The sequence below is a fragment of the Aulonocara stuartgranti genome (genome assembly GCF_965226115.1).
Source record: "Aulonocara stuartgranti genome assembly, chromosome: 18".
NCBI classification, from domain to species: Eukaryota; Metazoa; Chordata; class Actinopteri; order Cichliformes; family Cichlidae; genus Aulonocara; species Aulonocara stuartgranti.
In genome coordinates this window covers 4,649,007-4,668,038 of record NC_138954.1, presented here as the reverse complement: position 1 = coordinate 4,668,038, position 19,032 = coordinate 4,649,007, and the positions used below count along the sequence as shown (strand labels likewise).

The following is a 19,032-nucleotide window of genomic DNA, read 5'->3' as shown; positions in this document are numbered from 1 at the left end:
CACAGTTTTACACACCTGTTCTGTATGACTTTGTCTCAGGTTTGCGGTGATATCCAGCACTCTGAGCTGATGGCAGATCTGGTCAGTCCACAGTAGCTTCAACCACTAAATTATCTCTAACACATCACCAAACCAAAGTCTTCCTGCTAAGAGTACATCAAAGGTGAAAAGCGAGCCTAGAATGTCATCATTTCTGCTCTCCTCTTTCTTCTTCTTCTACTTCTGGACCGCACACATCTGTCGCTGCCTTACTCAGGTCGATCTAATGAAAATCAGCCAGAAATAATAATCAGAAATCCAAATGTAGAATTTATAGTTCCCCATTGATGCAATTTGGTTATTAAATTTAAGAAGCAGTCTGTAATGCTCACCCCAGCATAGTTGAAGCAGATCATCAAAGCATGCTGAACACTTTCTACCATTCCACATGTGCATTTTCTATCCAGGTACTCAACAGCACCAAACCATAATTGTGAATCCATGGCTTTGATCTGGTGAAAATCACCCTACCCCTACTGTTCATCTTTACACACAACAGATGGTGTTTCTGTATCTTATGACTGAATGAAAAGTAATGACAACCGTTATTTTCAATCTTCCATTGCTTCTACCTGTTGTTTCTCTGTATTATTGTCGGATCTTTACCTTCAAATAAAGTGCCTTCAATATAAACTGCCTCGAGGTAACTTGTTGTAATTTGGTGTTTTATTAAGAAAATTGAACTATTGTGGCAGAAAAGTTGGATGCAAACCAAGACTAAAAGTCCTCAGGCAGGAGTCATAGCTGGGCTTTAGCATCTGGGTCACCCACTTTACCCAGGGAGCTAAACCAGCATCTCCAACAGGTGATTTGTTTGTCTGGCAGTTTCAGGCTGGGAAAGCTTGTTAAACTTTAACAAAACATTATTTGGCACCAACGTGAATGATTTGGGTCATGTTTATCACGTCTGAGTCAGGGAGCAAAGGTCACCTCCTTTATGCAGGATTTCACCTTATGCCAACAGGGGAAAAAAATCACGAGTTCTTAAACAAGCTGTAGGTCATGTTACTACACACATTTCAATATGTAAGCATTTCATCATGTTTTAGAGTCTCAGAGTTATTTCAGCCTCATCTTCACATATTTTCACAAATATTCACATTATCTCCGAGATCCAGTTGTGAAATTTTTTCCCTCAGTGTAACCGATTGCAACACAACAAATGACTGACCAGTGATTAGTGTTTTACAGTGATTACGACAGACAGCCTGTTTCTGCCACTGCTGCCAAGCATTTGCTCTTTTCAGCTTGTTCAATTGTGGAGGTTTTTACATTCTTTACCTTACAATATAAAGCACCTTGAGGCAACTGTTGTTTTTTGGCACTATATATAAATATAAATGAATTGAACTGGTAGCAACTTTATGAATGAGAAAATGAAAACAAGTGTCAGTCAGCTGGTTCATGTCCAGCAGGTGGGGAGGAATCAGTGAGTCTGTTACTCCAGTTACTTACTCAGAGGTAAAGTTAAAGAAAACGAGTTTCCTTCATCGCACTAAACCTGCCCACTAAACATGACCCTGAATGAACCCATATGTAAAGGACTGTAGGTTTTAAGCAGGCTCAGGTAATGGCAACACAATAGATGAGGAAAGTGGGGGAACTCTGACGACATCTAGTGGACATCTTGAAGATGACGGGTCTGAACAGAGAGCAATGCAGGTCTGTGGAGAAGATTGCAGCACACTGTGAAATATGAACTATGAATAATATCTACATCTGTAATGATGTAATCAAAATAGGCTCCATGTAGTTTAAGTTCTGTTACTGTACTTATGAAGCAAACTGCACACACAGAGTTGGCAAACATTGAGTTTACTTGCATTTAGGCAAAATGATATAAACACTTATCATGAGCCAATATAGCACATTTAACTGCTTTTATTTAGCAGGGATTACACAATACACAAAATTAGTCACAAAAAATTTAATCAAATCTTGCAACATGTTGCTAAGAATAACCAGGACAACCAGGTCAAAGCCATACTGAAGTATAACCTTCATTAACATAAATCACAAAGAAAAAATATTTAAATAAAAATTGTATACTTGTCTTGAACTTTTTTTAAATCTTTAGTCCTGTGTATCAAAACTTATTTATTGGCTGATAAAAAGGAATCACATCATGGTTGTTACAAGGAACAAGTGATGAAAAACTCATTTTCATGTTTGTTTTCTTCTATACTGAAGAAGAAATACAAGTTTCTGTGGTAAATATTAAAAGAGCATCCATGTTCAATAAATATTTGTGTCACCTTTAAAGACCAATAAAAAAAAATATCAAGCTTAGAGAAACATAAAGTCAGGGCTGGAACAAACAACATAGAGTGCCCTTCACTGCTGTGGACAGGAAATGTACCGTGACTTGGAGCATGAGGTCATTTTCTACCTCGGGTGCTGCAGTGATTTGGTTTGTCACTCAGGTGGATCCTTAGATGAAAATTCAGTCCTGATTTCCAACTGAATCTTTCCCCACAGGAGCTACAAATATATGGTTTCTCACCTGTGTGGATCCTTCTGTGACTTTTCATAGTCGACAAGTCTCTAAACTCTTTCCTACAGACGTTGCAAGAATACGCTTTCTCACCGGTGTGGATTCTCAAATGAGTTTCTAGTCCTGATTTCTTACCAAATCTTTTCCCACATGTGCTACAGAAATACGGCTTCTCGCCTGTGTGGATTCTCACGTGACTTTCAAATCCGGATTTCTTATTAAATCTTTTCCCACAGGTGATGCAAAAATATGGCTTCTCGCCTGTGTGGATCCTTACGCGAGTTTCCAATCCTGATTTCCAAATGAATCTTTTCCCACAGGTGCTACAAGAATGTGGCTTCTCACTTGTGTGAACTCTCATGTGTCTCGTCAGGTTGGATTTACACTGAAAAGTTTTTCCACAAGTGTCACAGCTTACAGATTTTTTACTTGTATCAGTTTCACTCCGAGACTTATCTGTTCGGTTTTTGTGACGTCTCCTTTTCTTCAGCTCCGCATTTCTAGTTGATCCCGAGTCCACATGCTGGTTTTCTTCCTGTTCCTCAAGCTCTGGTTCAGGAAAGTTAAGAGCAAGGAGCTGGTCATCGTTTGGTTCTGATTCACTGAGGTCACTTTCCTCAAAACTAGAAGTCACCATAAAACTATTGATCTCCTGCTTCAGTACAATCTCCTCCAGCTCCTGACTGGTGCAGAGTTCCTCCTGTTCCTCTTTAATCTGTGGAGGATCTGGGTCCTCCTGGTCCAGACTTGAGTTCCTCTCCTGCTGATTGGCGACAAACTCCTCCTCCTTACAGGCAGTTTGCTGGTGGAGGTCTAAACGAACAATAAAAAAAATGTAATTATAGAAAAACACTTCTGAGAAGATAAAGTTTTAGTTAAAGTCTGTAATGAGGGCATGTTGCTCACATTTGCAGGTGAAATTAAAAGTGTGTAAAAATGAAGTTATTTGTGCACTCTGATGCAAATGAGAACTTGAGTTCTGACATTTTTCAGCAACATTAAGAGTAAAAAAAACCTTTCAAACAAAAAAGAACTCACTTATTACTGACTGACTGATGATCTATTTTGGAGTTGATCTCGAAACTGATCTACATCTTGATATTTTTCAAAATAATCTTCACTATTGGGGGTGGCTGTAGCTCAGGCGGTAGAGCAGATCATCTACTGATCGGTTCGATTCCCGGCTTCACCTAGTCTGCATTTCAAATATCCTTGGGCAAGATACTAACTCCAAGTTGCCTCAAGTTGCTCTTTGATCTGTGGAATGTGTGTCTGAATGTTGGTAGAAAGCACTAAGAAAAATGTGCTTGTGCGAATGGGAGTGAGTGGGTGAATGCACAAGTTTTGTAAAGCGCTTTGAGTGCTCAAGATTGAGTAGAAAAGCGCTATATAAGAACCAGTCCATTTAAAACTCCCTGTCATGTTTTCACGAATACACATTAAATAGATCTGACTGATACAAACTGTAGGTTTAATATTAATGTTAACACTTCAGAAAAGCGATTACAGTTTTACCGCTGGTCTGTAAATCTTTCTCAGGTTTCCAGATGTTACGCAGCTGTCTGAGCCGCTCTTCCCCGCTCCAGACGACGATGCCTTCATCCTCGTGTTTCACTACAAGCTGTTCTCCCTCTTGACTGATGCAGAGTTCCTCCTGTTCCTCTTTGATCTGTGGGGGATCTGTGTCCTCCTGGTCCAGATTGAAGTTCCTCTCCTGCTTCCAGACCTGCTGGCCAGCCAGATCTTCCTCCTCCTTACACTTCATGTTGATGTGGGACTTGAGGAACAAAGTAAAAAGAAAAAGATTAGACAGGTAAAGGTGCAGCCTCAGTCAGCAGGGCTGTACACTGTGAGCATGTTGCTCACATATGTGAGAGAGGTTTGTACAAATGTTTCAGAAGCACCATGTGACTCCCTCTCTTTGTTGGAAAGTCTTATTAATTCACTTTATAACTATTACTTTGAAGATAAATTTCTACCATCACAAAAATATTATGACCTCTTTAAAAACAAACAACGGCAACTACATGACTTAAATTCCATGTTTAGATGAAGGTAATGGTCAATGCCTTTTGACAGGGGAAAAACCTCCACACAGAAGAATCTTACTTGGCTGAATCATAAATTATTCACCATGATTAAAACTGCAGATGAGCAATAATCTGCATTTTATTTTAGCCAAAGAGGAATGTTTCTGTTTGTCTGTGATCTGACTTTTTCTGCTGGCTCCAAATTTCATTTTATCCTGTGTAAGTTTGTTTCTCTTCCTGTTAACTAGCAAAGTCAAAATCACCTTGATTCATTTAACTTTAATTCAATTATAAATGTAATCATTTTATTGAACAATTAATTTCATTTCAATGAAAAACAATTACTTAAAAGAAAGAGATTAAGTTGGAGAGAGACATGTGGCCATCTTTTAGTGAGTTAGACCCTGATTAAGGGGTATTTTTAAAAGTAAAGCCCATCTCTCAAAGTCCCTGCCGGCCTGCCTCCACCTCGGGAAGTCTGTGGGTGCAGACGGAGGTGAGGAGCACCACAGGCGGCAGAGAACTGTCTGTAGCCCCGGAGTGAGGCGTCGTGAACCGAAGCAGACAGCGAACTGTGGCACAGTGCAGAAAACCGAAGCTTTCCCTCCCTGTTTGGTTTTGATGTGTCTCATGAAAGTCTATTGTTAAAAGTTTACCTTTAAAAAAAACGGACGCACTTGTTTGATTAGCTGCTCTCTGATTTTAGCCTGTTAGCTTACAGACTGAGCTCAGATCGTTCCTGTGTTAGTTCATTGAGAACATCACAGTTTTACATACCTGCTGCGTGACTTCATCTCGGGTCTCCGGCTGATATACAGCAGTCTGAGCCAGTGGCGGATCTCATCATCCTGGACGACTGTTTTTAATGTTTTTAACCACGGAGATTTCTTCTGCATCATCAGTCTCTCATTGTTAAACTCTCCCAGAAACTGAAGACAGTTGTGCCATTTCCGCGCTTCTTCTTCTTCTATTGAGTAGACGGCAGACTACACATGTCCAAGGGTAATACTGTCCTCCTCAGGCCATTGGCATCAAGTCAAAGCCTTAAAGTCTGGTACTTTGCGCATGGTCATTTTTTACGAACAGCAGAATCACAAGACAAAGCGTGCCAATGTTTATACTTTTCACTGTGACTGCCAAATAGATGAAAAAGTAGATGTTAAAAAACAACTTATAGTTTTGTCATTGGGCTGGTAGAAAGCTATGAGTTTCTGTCCCTTTGTCTGACCTTAGAGACTTATTTTAAAAGGAAACATTACAATCCTTTAAAGCAAGTATTTTCACCTCTGTTCCCCCCTCTGTACTTAGCTTTTTTGTTGTCATGTCAGTAATTGTCCAGTTGATGGCTCCCTTGGATCACAAGCCTGTCTCATGAGTCCAAGTGAATATATTCTTAATAAACAGCTTTGAAGAATTTGTGACCAACTTTGTTTAATTCGGAACATCATCATCATGAGTCAAACTCACTCTTGGATCTACAAAATATTTAACAAAAACAAACATCACTGAATCATAAGGTATTTGCTCCAACTCTTAGTCCAGAAACACATGAGTGAACTAGATCAGCTGCTCCTCCAGTTCAGCTGTGGATTTATATCATTATTTATATTTGTAAAGTGGATATGCAGTTTTTCAGTACTAATATAAGCATTTTATATCATTGCTTTATTGACAGATGTTTGGTGTTCAAGGTCAGGCATCAGTTTGAAAAAAACAAACAAACACACTGAGTTGAACTTGAACTTCCTACTGACAAAAACTAAAATTGGTGCAAAAATAACCAGAAACATATAAGAAGCATCCTGGAGGTGCTGCAGACAAGATAGGACCAATAACATGTCAACAGGAAATCCTTTTTACTAATTTGTTTATTTCTTTTTAGATTTTTACTCTCCATTTTAAGCCATGATGTTTGCTGATACTGTGTTCCTACTGTTTGTTCTCATTAATAGTTCTGTTTTTAACATTCTGTGCTGAAGCTGGAGGAAATGTTTCTACAGTGTCAGATGATACAGCTCCAAACTAAATAAGTGACTAACTAACGATGCTTTAATACACTTTACTATAAATTATGATATAGTGCACTTTCTTAAAATTTCTTATTGCTCTGTAATTAATTGTTTTCTTTATAAATGTACAAATGAGAATAAAATCTGTGTGATAAAGGAAGGTCTGTAGACTTCTCTGTTAAGATCAGTGAAGAGAAACAACAACATACAAATACCTAAGAAAAATATTCAGTAAACATTTAGAAGATAGAGAAGTTTATGTTGTCATGTGGAGAAATTTTTCAAATAAAAATATCCATAAGCATTGATAGTCTCCATGGCTGAACAGACACAGGAAAGAGCTCCACCTATAAAACGTAAAAACATCAAGACAACATGTTGAAGATGTCGAGGTACTGCCCATAATGTTTGACTGACATCTGATTTATGTGCAGCACATAAATACCACAATAATGATGGAGAGAAACTAAAAGGGAACTAAAATACAGATTTAAACTTACAACAATATGAAAGACTTCAGTCTATTTCACTTTAATCAACTCAGCAGTGGCTCCATAATCATCGTAAACCAACAGTCCAGCATAGAGCGGCTGAGTGAATGTGGTCTGGACTCTGTGGAGGAGAGTCATGGTTTCAGAGACGCTGTAGAAGGACAAAATACCTGCTCTGTGATCCAGGTACACTCCTACTCTGGAGGAACGAGGACCTGAGACACGAGTTTGGATGTTGTTGTACCGAAATATAAAACTGTTGTTGATACAATCTAATGCCCAAGATTTGTCATTATATCCAAAAACACATTCATATCCTTTTCTGCTGATATTCTTGTATGCGACTGCTACAAAAACTCCCCCTCTCCACTCCACCTCCCAGTAACAACGTCCAGTCAGACTCTCTCTACTCAGGACCTGAGACCTGTTAGTGAATCTGTCTGGATGATCAGAATAAGACTGTTGTTGATTCATAAATGTTGCTTTTCTGTTCCCCTCTGATAATAACAGCCATGTGTTTGCTGTGTTTGGATCCAGTGTGATTTCACATGAATATTAAGAATCCAGCTCTGGTCTTTGGCTCTGGTTGTGACAGTAAAACATCCACTTCAGTGACTGTCAGTGAGATGTTTGTCCAGTCCTCTCTCAGAATGTCCTGTAGTTTATCTCTGACCTCTGACACAGCTGCTGTCACATCCTCAAAGTAGCTCAGAGGACGGATATTGATGCTGGATGAGTCTGTAGACTCACTGAGTGCTGACAGTGAGGGGTAGTTGTGTAGAAACTGGATGTGATCCTCTGTGTGTGAGAGCTGCTTCAGCTCAGCATCTTTCCTCTTCAGCTCAGTGATCTCCTGCTCCAGCTTCTCCTGAAGCTCTTTGACTCGACTCACTTCAGTTTCCTGCTGGGATCTGATCTGCTGCTTCACATCAGAGCTTCTTTTCTGGATGAGATGGATCAGCTCAGTGAAGATCTTCTCACTGTGCTCCACTGTTTGATCAGCAGACTGATTGATGGCCTCCACCTCCTGTTGAAGCAGCTTCACATCTTTCTCTCTGTCCTGGATTCTCTGCTGGATGTTTTGTCGACTCACCTCCAGCTCTCTCTGCCTCTCAGTCCTTTCTGCTGCAGCTGAGACTGTGTCGTGGCCTTTATGTTCATCCACAGGGCAGAGATAACAGATACTCTGCTGATCAGTACGGCAGAACATCTTCATCACCTCATCATGACGAGAGCAGATGTTCTCCTGGAGCTTCTTGGAGGGCTCCACCAGCTTGTGTTTCTTTAACTGAGCTGCTACATAATGAGTCTGAAGGTGTTTCTCACAGTAAGAGACCAAACACACAAAACAGGACTTGAAGGCTTTCATTTTTCTCCCAGTGCAGACATCACAGGCCACATCTTCAGGTCCAGCATAGCAGTGATCAGCAGGCGCAGCTTGGAGTCCAGTCTTCTTCAGCTGCTCCACTAAAACTGCTAACATGGTGTTTTTCTCCAGGACAGGCCTCGCTGTGAAAGTCCTCCGGCACTGAGGGCAGCTGTAGATTTTCTTCTTTTCCTCTTCATCCCAGAAGCTTTTAATACAGTTCATGCAGTAGCTGTGTCCACAGGGAAGAGTCACCGGATCCTTCAGTAGATCCAAACAGATCGAACAAGAGAAGGTTTCTCGGTCCAGCTGAACTCCTTTCTGCGCCATTTCTCCTCTCAGTGTCAGTGACTGTGTAAGTTTCACTTCCTTAATATAGAAACTGGTCTGATCTGAACAACAAGTGTTGCTGCTGTGAATGGGGCCTGCCAGCTCTAACACACGTTGGTTACACCCATCTTCATAATGTAGATCTAAAGGGGAGGGAACACAGAACGATATGGACAGACAGGAGGTGCTGAGCTAGAGAGCAGGAAGAAGAGGAAGGGTTTTCATGCTGTGATTCATTCCAGAAAGCAGGAAGAGGCTCTGTGTTTAATTGTTTTTTGTTCAAACCTTTAACTAAATAATATAAATGTCAATAACTGGATGCCTCTCTATTCTTTTTGTTAATCTGCTAAATGAATAGTTTGTTTCTTTTAACAATTCAAATAGCAGAAATGAACAGCTGACAGCTTGTCAGACTCAGACTGTAAACCATAGAGACAGTTTATATATACATTTAGTCAGGGCAGTGCAGAGATGTTTAAAGGGGCGGGTGCTCACAGTTAAAAAGGGCACATAGAAGCAGGCTGAAGAACAACAACCCACATTCATCAAGAATCTAATATGGAATCACATCACACTACATCACTGTCATCAGGTGGGCACAATGCAAAGCAAACGTAGCCCATTTTTTACCTGATGGGTACAATGTTGCTGTTTGGGGGGTTGCTTCTGCTCTTGCTGCTGATAATGCTGGAGGGCAGGGCTGTGTTGATCTGAGACTGTAGAGATTAAACAGTCCACAGGAGAGAGGGTAGCTGATTAAACAAGTGTTATGAGATAATAATAAAACGCAAAGATTGGTCACGGCGCTTGGAACCATAAGGCAACAAAACTGGGAAATAAACTAAGCTCTGCCTGTGAATCACTCTTTGCCTCTCTTCTTCCTTCCATCTCCTCATCTCATCTATCACATTCCACTTGCTGTCCATCTGAGAACGAGGCACAGTTTGCTATTGAATCCATCTATTATTTAATTATACATTTTAACAACTCTTGCACCTAATCCATAATAAAGCAATGATAGAAAAATGTTATAGAACAAAAACTTTGTGTTTATTATGTCTGTGAAGGTTCTCAGTCATCCAGGTCATCGTAGTCAAATCAGCTTGCAAAGAAAAGCGTCTGGACTTGTTTAAGTTGCTTGAAGACTGTTGAAATCTCCCAATTCTTTGAATCTTTGGGCTGAAGGAAGGACAATACTCGGTGTATAAATGCTCAATCAACAATCATTTATTTCCATACAATTCAACAGTCAGAGCATTACAACGTCCGGACGGGAGAGATGCCTGCAGAGGTTCGACAGCATGTCTCAAAATGGTAGCAACTTTCACAGACTTTTATAGCTAGTCACAGCCCCCCTCTTTGTCATAAAAGCTGCATCTTCACATGTTTTTCTAATTCTTAGCGAGCCTGGCTCCTGACCTTGCCTCCCTGTCTTTCTGTGTGAAGCAGGAAGGGGGGTAAGGAATGTGGTTTTATCTCTTCTGCCCAGGCACCTAGTTGGTCTGTGCACAGATTTTTGCCAATTTGTTTTTAAGATTTTGGTTCATTCTTTCCACTTTTCCCTGAGATTGTGGATGGTAAACTGTACCATATCTATGTTGCAACCCCAACATACATTCCACCTCAGCGAGATCTCGATTTTTAAAGTGAGTGCCATTATCTGATCTTACCTTCTCTGGGAATCCATGCCAGGGGACATAATAATTCACCAGACATTTGATCACTGTTTTACTATCCTCTCTGCGCGTTGGCCACGCCTCTGGCCAGCCAGTCAGACCATCCACACACACCAACAGATATCTAAACCCTCGAACAGTGGTTATCATGTCAGTGTAATCAATCACAATTTCCTGGTCTGGTCTTTCTGGCAAAGGAAACTTACCCATTTCTGGTTTCACGGTGGGCTTTGGATTGTATTGTCCACAAATCAGGCAGGTTCTCACATGTTCCCTTACCAGGTTTTTCATGTAGGGATGCCACCAATGACACAAATCCCTTTCCATCTGGGCCACTCCCACATGACCTAGCCCATGAGCTTCTTTGATTTTCTCCTGGGCCACTTCTGCTGCGAGCACTGGCCGCCCATCGGGCCCTCTCCACAATCCTTCTGATTGTACGGCCCCTCTTTCCTGCCACACCGCCTTTTCCTCGGGTGAGGCTCCTCCTTGCGCCTTTTCGATGTCCTCTCGCTGTTGGGCTGGCAGGTCTCCCCATTCCATACCCATACTTACCATTTGTTTTCCTTCCTTATAGCCTGCCGCCCGTTTTGCTTCCTCGTCGGCTGCTCTGTTTCCTTTCGCCACCCAAGTGTCAGACTCGTCATGCCCTTTACACTTTATGATAGCGACCTCCAGAGGTTCTTTCAGAGCGTCCTCCAGCTGTCTCATTTCCTCCTCATGTTTGATCGGTTTATTTGTGGCTGTTCTGAATCTAGCCCTCCTCCATTGCCCCAGCTCCACATGTGCTGCTCCAAAAACATATGCTGAGTCAGTATAAATGTTAACTCTTTTTCCTTTCCCTAATCTCAGAGCTTCTATCACTGCAATAAGCTCTGCTCTCTGTGCTGACTGAGGCCCTTCTAATGTTCCTGATTTCTCCACCAGCAGCTGGTCTCCAACTCCTTTCACCACTGCATAGCCTGTTTTCAATCCTTCACTCGGATCTCTAAAACAACATCCATCTGTAAAATAATCATCTGCCTCACTCACCGGTTCTGCTCTCAAATCAGACCTTACTTTCTCTTCAACCTCTACTATTTGTGTACAGTCATGAGGTGTTCCCCCCCCCCCATTTGATCTGCCATGTTAATCCCTTCATGTGTGAAGGTCAAGTTTGGAGACTCCAGAATCTTAGTCAGTCTCTGTTGTCTCAGTGGGGTCATTGTAAATACCTGTGAGTTCACATAGGCCACCACACTGTGTGTTGTGAGCACTTTCAGTGGGTGCCCTCTCACAATGTGAGCCACTTTCTGAATTATTTTTGCTACCCCTGCTGCATGTTGTGTGCACATGGGGTGTCTTTTTTCTGTGTTATCCAGGCCAATGCTGATATACATCAGCACTTGTCTCTTTCCCCCTTTTTTCTGAAACAACACACCATTTACTACTCCATTTGTTTCAGAAACATCAACTGAGAAATCAGAGTTATAATCGGGGATTGCCAAATCTGCTGCACGAGACAGGGCCTGCTTTAATTCAATGAACCGCATTTCAGCTTCAGTGGTCCAGTTGAGATTAGCTGTGAGATCTCTCATGCCGTGTTCTTTCACCAAATCCCTCAAAGGTTTGGTTTTGCCCACATAGTCAGGAATGTAGTGTCTACTGTAACCTGTGAGCCCAAGAAATGACAACATTTCTTTAACTGTACGTGGCTGGGGGTGTGACATAATTGTTTCCCTCTGGGACGCCAACATGCCCGCCGTCTGCATCGCCACCACACGACCTAGAAATGTAACTTCAGTTCTGACAAGTTGGAGTTTTTCTCTACTTACTTTAAAGCCTGTTTTAGCCAGCTGACGAAGCACAGTCATTGTCGCTTGAAAACAAGCATCAGCTGTTTTAGCGGCAATCAGCAAATCGTCCACATATTGGATCAGTGTGCATCCTTCAGGTAATACACATGGAGAAAGAGCATTTTTAAGTACCTGATTGAAAATGCCAGGTGAAAGGGCAAAACCCTGTGGCAGCCGTGTGTAACGCAGCTGCTGGCCCCTGTAAGTAAATGAAAAAATATCTCTTAAGGATGGATGCAGAGGGAGACAAAAGAAAGCATTTGCCAAATCTATGCATGTGAACCACCGCTGATCTGGAGATAAATTAGTCAGAGCTGTGTACGGGTTTGGTACAGGTACTGTTTGTGTCTTAAGGACAGCGTTTATTGCCCTAAGGTCATGTGCCATGCGATACTTGCCCGTGCCTGACTTTTCAACTGGGAGGATCGGAGTATTCCATGCAGAGGAAGACGACTCCAGCACACCCACCTGCAGGAGCCCTGAAATAGTTTCTGCAATCCCATTATCTGCCTCTGGGCTGTGTCTGTATTGTGAACGCCAAATAGGGGTGTCATCCTTTAACTCAAATGTGACGGGTGAACAAAATGTTAAACCCACATCAGTTGGACCTTTAGACCACAGAGTGTCTGGGAGTTCTGTTAAGCCTTTAACAGCTTCCTCGTGATCAGATTTCTCCCTGCCATGTGTTCGCTTTAAAAGTTTGTGTTCTAACACACTCTGATCAGTAGCAGTCACAGAAATTCGATATGTTTTACAACTGGGTGAGTATGAGACATCAGTGAGTTGTGTTTGTTGCCAATCTGTGGCCCTTGTGGCTGTTCTCACCATGGGGCCTAAATCTTTTGCTTGATGACCCTCGTGCACTGCCAAAGACACATGGGGAACCGCTTCATCCCCCATTCTATACCAACTCATTTTATCTTCAGGGAGTGGAACAAACGCTGCCACTCCAGCTGTACCAACATAAATGTCCTGAGAGTTAAGCTCCCAAGTTGTCTCATCTAAACACTCATTAAACAATTCCTCAAACCACTCAGTGCGCTCGCGATCATAAAACAAGGTCACGTGGTAGGGGTCACGCAAGGGTGAGTAAGCCGACATGGACATTATCCAGGGACGCCAGAGTTGGTACTGTGCCAGAATTCCATCTGATGTGGTCAGTCGCGCCCAGTAAATCTGCGCTGTGCGTTCACAATCCTCAGATAACAGCCACTGTCCTCTCATTCCTGATTGCAAACAGGACAGCTGTGTGCCATCTTTCAAAGTCACTGTTAATCCATCAGCTCCACACATGATAGTAGCTCCAAGCTTAATGAGCAGGTCCCTGCCCAACAGATTAACTGGAACTTGTGATGAAATCATGTATGAATGTGTTAAGGACTGGCGTCCTAACTCCGTCTTTAGAGGGACGGTCACTGGCAAGGTCATAGGTACCCCAGAGAAGCCGATAACACTGATTTTTGTGTCTGTGAGTGGGATGTCGTCAGGAGCCGTACGAATGGTGGAATACGTCGCTCCTGTGTCCACTAAAAAGGGCAGGTTACGTCCTTGAACCCTCAGTGGCACCAGGGGGTCTGCCCCTCCCCCTATGCCCAGGCCTCTCTGTGGGGTGTGTCAGTATTGTCCCTGCTGCCAGTATTCCACTGAATACTGGCCTGGAGGAGCCATCTGTGAGTTGGGGGCCGACCATTGTCCACGCCCCCTTCTGGCCGAACGTGGCATGTTGGTATTGAACTGCTGAGGTGGTTCTGGGCACTCTCGAACCCAATGTCCAGTCTGACCACAGTTGAAACACACAGTACCTGGCACGTACGGACCTCTAAGCGCACCCCTTTGTCTACCCATGCCGCCGCCTCCTCCCCGTTGACCACCACGTGAACCCCAATTTCCTCTACCGACCCCACGGCCACCCCAATTTGTGCCTCGCGCGGGTCCCGGTGTGTCTACTGGCAATGCATTAGGATCAACATCAGTCCCCATTTGCTGGAAACCTTGAGCTACCATTACTTTTGCTATTTTTTCATCCTTTTTCTTGTCATTTGCCTTTCCCCTCATTTCACCCAGCTGTAATTTCAACAATTGCTCTTTCATGTTATCTGTCTCCTCAGTTTTAGCCATAACCTCATCATGAGCTGTCTGCAGGCGATGCACCAGATGTTTCTCCCACACGTGAGACTCCGCCCCCTCCATGTCGGGATTATCAGTCATGGCCACTCTGACCCTTTCGGGCACACCTTTTAACACAGCGTCTCTAAACCACAATTGTTGCATCCCCTCTCTACCAGGATGCTGGCCAGTGTTAAGGGCCCATGTGGCTTTAGCCTGTTCTATGTACTTCCTTGGAGTTTGATCAGGCTTCCACAACAACTTCAAAATCTTAGCAGCATTTGGAGTGGGATATTTTTCACGTAATGCATGAGATATTTCATTCACAACACGGCAGAACGGGGTGCTATCAACCATCAATGCTGTACCTGCTATTTTTTCTATGTCATCCAGTGCTGTGCCTTTGACACATCTGGCCACCACAGCTCTGAAATCACCTAGGGCCAGTTGAACACCTGTTGTTGCTCTGTCAAACTCTCTCAACCACCCCGCACCCCCGTCCGTAATAGGAGGTAATAACTCAGTCAATGCAGTTACATCTCCCACCCCGTATGGTTTGTATTTCATGTGACCCCCAGCGGTCACCACCAGGGGGAATGTCCCCGGCAGAGACAAAGTGTCCCTATCTTCCTGGCTCCGACGCGTCATGGGGTGTGGTTTGTTTGCAGGTTTGGGCTTGACTACTCTGCCTCTTCCTGATTTTTCTCTAGCTCCGGCCCTGCATCTAATTTCTGCTTTTCCCAGACACTTACTGGCGTATTATCATCCAGTGTGCCGGATAACCAGCCCTCGTATGCGTCCCCATCGGGCCCGCACACCTCACCTTTCTCAACCTGTGGTGCAACAACTACTCCACTACCTGCCTCATCATCATCAGAAATTTGATGACGCTGCTCTAGAGTTATTATAGCTGTTTCAAGCAGCCGCACAGCCCGCTCTTCTTCAGTCTCTACCTGCTGGGGAGACTGTTTCATGGGCGGTGACTGCACTCCGCCACAAGCTCCCTCCTCATTAACAAAAGTGGAGCTTTGCTTTATTCTTTCACTCTTCGGGGCTGGAGTAGGTCGTTTGGGCTCTTTAGATATATCACAATCCACATAACCTCCTGTCACTTCTAAAACTTGGCCATTCTCACCAGAGAGACAGCCCTGCTCCACCCTCAGCACAGGGTAAAGGAGGGCGGGGGCCTGATAGGGAGGGGGAAAACCAGTGAGCGATGACTTCACCGGAGAAGCCGGCAGCATCAGCTTCTCAGGCTCCTCCCTTCTCTCCCTCATCCAGTGCTCCACCCCCTGGCATGTCACAGCCCACCTCGTTACACGGGCTTTCTCCTCCTGAATTTCCTGCAACTTTTTCCCGAGTTTCCGCCTGCTCCAGAAAGAGGCCTCCTCTAACTGTGTACTAATCTCCTGCTCTTCTTCCTGGAGCTTCTGTGCTATTCCCAGAAGCAATTTTGCCAACGAACCTCTTGTTTCTCCTCTCACTCCTTCCTTATCACACAACTTTTTAACTTTCGCTGCCACAGCTGCAGCCTTTGATTTTTTTCTCACCCACGCTGCCAGGTCGCATGACCCTCAGCGCCCGCAACAACTCCTTCACCTGCTCATCAACAGTTTTCCACTCACCCTGCATCACTCCTTTTTCTATGTCAGATTTAAGACCCGACATATTCACACCACCACACACTTCTCACCCTCTCTCTCCTTTTTTTTTTATAATACTTTTTAAATGTTTACACCACAGAGTAATACACCCAATTATGCCCGTCTATCTCTATGTGGCTCCAAATTCCCTCTTTATTCTAATTTCACACTCGTCAGGGGACAGGCACACAACAATTTCAACCACTGAAACGAGGAATTTTAACCTTTTTATTTCTTAACTAATCTAGACTCAACCTTTGTTCGCAAAATGTGTCTTTGCTCTAATGTCCTCCTAATCAAACACATCAACCGTCACTGTCACTGTGTTCACGCTTCACACAAAAAACACACTCAGAGCGCGCCTCACTCACACTCAAAACAACACCTAGAGCGCGCTTTACACACAAGACAGCACCCAGAGCGCGCGTCGCAGCTTCGCACACACTCTCACTCAGAGCGCGCCTTCACACACACACACACAACACTTTTCCTCAGCGGGAATTTTACACAGAAACCTCTGAGCTCAACTATTAAATCTTCTTAAAGCACACTGCACCATAGACCAAAATACCCCTTTCTCTGCGCTTATGACCGCCACAACGGGGCAAAGTCGCATCATAAAAGTGATGCTTGCATCCCCGAAGTTATACCTGACATCATAAACCAGGTTTTGCTCTATGTACTTAAAATTTTACTTTGTATTATGACCGCAGCCCTTAAAACTCGACTGACGCCACAAACCACCGTCAAACCTCTATCCAATGTACTAAAACTAGCACCAACCACTACTGCACTTCACGGCCGCACCACCGGAACACGCCGTATCATAAACCAAACCTACGGACGTGTTTCGCTCTCGCGTTGCCAGCGTTCAACTGCACCGTGAAGCCAGCATCTGCTTTTCCTTAAATCAACTTCTATTTCATAGCCGGCAAAAGCCAGGACGTCACTGACACCATAAACAAAATAAACAAACCTCGACTTCAATGTACTGGACTAATGGCCGCGTCTTCAGAAGAAATTCTAACGTATTATTGCTACAGAAGCCAGTATTAGACAAAATTAAATGTGGAAGGTAAAGTGGCTGCAACTAGCTCAACGTAGTGTCTTATTAGTTTCTCGGTAGAAGCAGTTTACTGCAACTAGCTCAACGTAGTATGTTATTAGTTTCTCGGTAGAAGCAGTTTATTTAACACACTGGAATTCAGCCTCAACTTATGTTGTTAGTATCTTGCGCCAAAAACCAGACACCGACAAATTTACTGTGAAAATACATGTGACTCAGCGAACAGATTAATTTGGAAAGCCCAATATGCACATTTGGTATAATACAACAGGCTGTGCTTACCTTTTTGTTGTTAGACCGGTCTTCCGTTCGCCTCGCCCCACTTCCTCAGCACACCAAAGATCCGGGTCACACGGCACCAAGTTGTTGAAATCTCCCAATTCTTTGAATCTTTGGGCTGAAGGAAGGACAATACTCGGTGTATAAATGCTCAATCAACAATCATTTATTTCCATACAATTCAACAGTCAGAGCATTACAACGTCCGGACGGGAGAGATGCCTGCAGAGGTTCGACAGCATGTCTCAAAATGGTAGCAACTTTCACAGACTTTTATAGCTAGTCACAGCCCCCCTCTTTGTCATAAAAGCTGCATCTTCACATGTTTTTCTAATTCTTAGCGAGCCTGGCTCCTGACCTTGCCTCCCTGTCTTTCTGTGTGAAGCAGGAAGGGGGGTAAGGAATGTGGTTTTATCTCTTCTGCCCAGACACCTAGTCTCCCTCTTACAGCCTTCTTCACATGATTCAGCAATAAAACATCTCAAGAAAACAGTGTCAGACATTCACAGCTGATCAAGGATACAGAGTAATGCACACTTTGTCTAATGAACTACAAATGATTATGTTTCTTTTATTCAAGAGTATAATAGAGACTAAACTACATACATAGCACACCATTAGAACTAAAGGATAATATATGGCCTACAGCTGTTAAGCTAATTTACTACATTGACTACTGGTCATAAAATGGCATATGTTTAACTACTAGTCTCAACAAGACTTTTCACCTCTCATCACCTCTCATCCGAGAAGCTTCTTCAGTTCTAAGATCAAATGGTGGGGAGTCCCAGATTTAAAACTAGTGGGAGTATCCCCCCACAGAGGGACAAAAGGACCCCCTGATGATCCTCTAATCGCCTGAGCCAAGGTATGAAAGCCAAGGTGGCTTGCCTGTTCCATTTGCCCATTAGTTTGAGATGGAAACCGGATGGTAAGCTGACTTGAGCCCCTAGTTCCTTGCAAAACTCTCTCCAAACCCAGAACGTGAACACATGCTGTGTAAGAATCTGGCTGGTGTTCAGAGCTGATGGGAGCTTAGGCAGAGCAATGAAATGCACAGCTTTGGAGAACCGATCGATGATGGTCAGAATAACTGTTACCTGAGGATGGTGGGAGACCAGTGATGAAGTCCAGTGCGATATGAGACCAGGGGCATCTAGGAACGGGCGAAGGAGGCCAGCAGGAGGTGAAACCTAAACTGGAAAAAACTAACACAACACAGAACTGAAACCTAAAATGGAGATGCAGGGAGACGACACAGAATGATGCAGGAAAAAACACAGATGAACCGGCGAGGAGCACACGAGGACACATAGTATAAATACACACAGGGGGAGACATGGAATGGCAAAGACACAGCTGATCCTAATTGACTACACGAGACAGGGGGAAATGTGAACAGAACACACTAACACAAGACATGGACCTTCACAATAAAACAGGAAATGCACAGAGACACGGTACAGACACTAAATAGAGGGGAACACAGAAACCAAACTCTAAGAACTAACTAAGGCTACGTTCACACTGCAGGCGAAAGCGCATTAAATCCGATTTTTTTGACCCTATGCGACCCTATATCCGATCATGCTATGACAGTGTGAACGGCACAAATCCAATATTTTCAAATCTGATCTGGGTCACTTTCACATGTGGTACTGAATACTG

General features: G+C 43.4%; 1 protein-coding gene and 1 pseudogene across 3 annotated transcripts; both read right to left on the bottom strand.

Moving 5' to 3' along the window:
• Positions 1–2,069: 2,069 nt before the first annotated feature.
• LOC309694554 (uncharacterized protein) lies at positions 2,070–4,335 on the bottom strand. Of its 2 annotated transcripts, none has more exons than XM_082514740.1 (2): positions 4,041–4,335; positions 2,070–3,346 (listed from the first exon to the last, which is right to left on the bottom strand). In XM_082514740.1, the coding sequence occupies exons 1-2, from the start codon at positions 4,296–4,298 to the stop codon at positions 3,191–3,193; spliced, it is 414 nt and encodes a 137-aa protein (XP_082370866.1). In that variant the 5' UTR covers positions 4,299–4,335; the 3' UTR covers positions 2,070–3,190. The 2 variants fall into 2 exon arrangements, with proteins under 2 accessions (XP_082370866.1, XP_082370865.1); XM_082514739.1 differs by having other exon boundaries at positions 4,049–4,330.
• A 1,655-nt stretch (positions 4,336–5,990) lies between these two features.
• LOC309694524 (tripartite motif-containing protein 16-like) lies at positions 5,991–19,032 on the bottom strand (annotated as a pseudogene). Its single transcript has 3 exons — positions 18,465–19,032; positions 17,368–17,482; positions 5,991–8,902 (listed from the first exon to the last, which is right to left on the bottom strand). The product of its transcript is annotated as a tripartite motif-containing protein 16-like (transcript).